We start from the raw sequence: 359 nt of genomic DNA, 5'->3' as shown, positions 1-359 counted from the left end.
GCATATACCCCATCGCGTCCCCTGAACCACTGTCTGCTGCTGCTGCTGCTGCTGCTGCTGCTGCTGCTGCTGCAGCTTCTGTTGCTGCTGGAGCGGCAGAGGAGCCGTCGAGGCCTATGGATTGCTGCTTTTGCTGCTGCTGCGCTCCATGGGCTTCACCTTTGCTGTTGCTGCTGCTGCTGCTGTTGCTGCTGCTGTTGCTGCTGCTGTTGCTGCTGCTGTTGCTAACTGGAAGGGAAGATACCCCGTGCAGTCTGCTGCTGCAGCGGTGCTGCAGCGCAGCTCCCCCTGTTGCTGCTGTTGCTGCTGCTGCTGCTGCTGCTGCTGCTGGCTTTGACTGCCCCAGCTTGAAGGGGGGC

General features: G+C 61.6%; 1 protein-coding gene across 1 annotated transcript in view; it reads right to left on the bottom strand.

The window, feature by feature from the left end:
• The window catches only part of EMH_0001440 (uncharacterized protein), a gene marked incomplete at both ends in the record, with an annotated part of 1060 nt that overhangs the window by 125 nt on the left and 576 nt on the right, over positions 1–359 (bottom strand). The window contains one exon of the mRNA XM_013495586.1: positions 3–359. Coding sequence (XP_013351040.1) covers positions 3–359 — 357 coding nt within the window. The remainder of the gene's footprint in view (positions 1–2) is intronic.

The sequence above is a fragment of the Eimeria mitis genome, genomic scaffold, assembly GCF_000499745.2.
Source record: "Eimeria mitis Houghton genomic scaffold, Emh_scaff165, whole genome shotgun sequence".
NCBI classification, from domain to species: domain Eukaryota; phylum Apicomplexa; class Conoidasida; order Eucoccidiorida; family Eimeriidae; genus Eimeria; species Eimeria mitis.
Note: the sequence above shows the minus strand (reverse complement) of the source record. Positions and strands in the feature narration are given on the sequence as shown.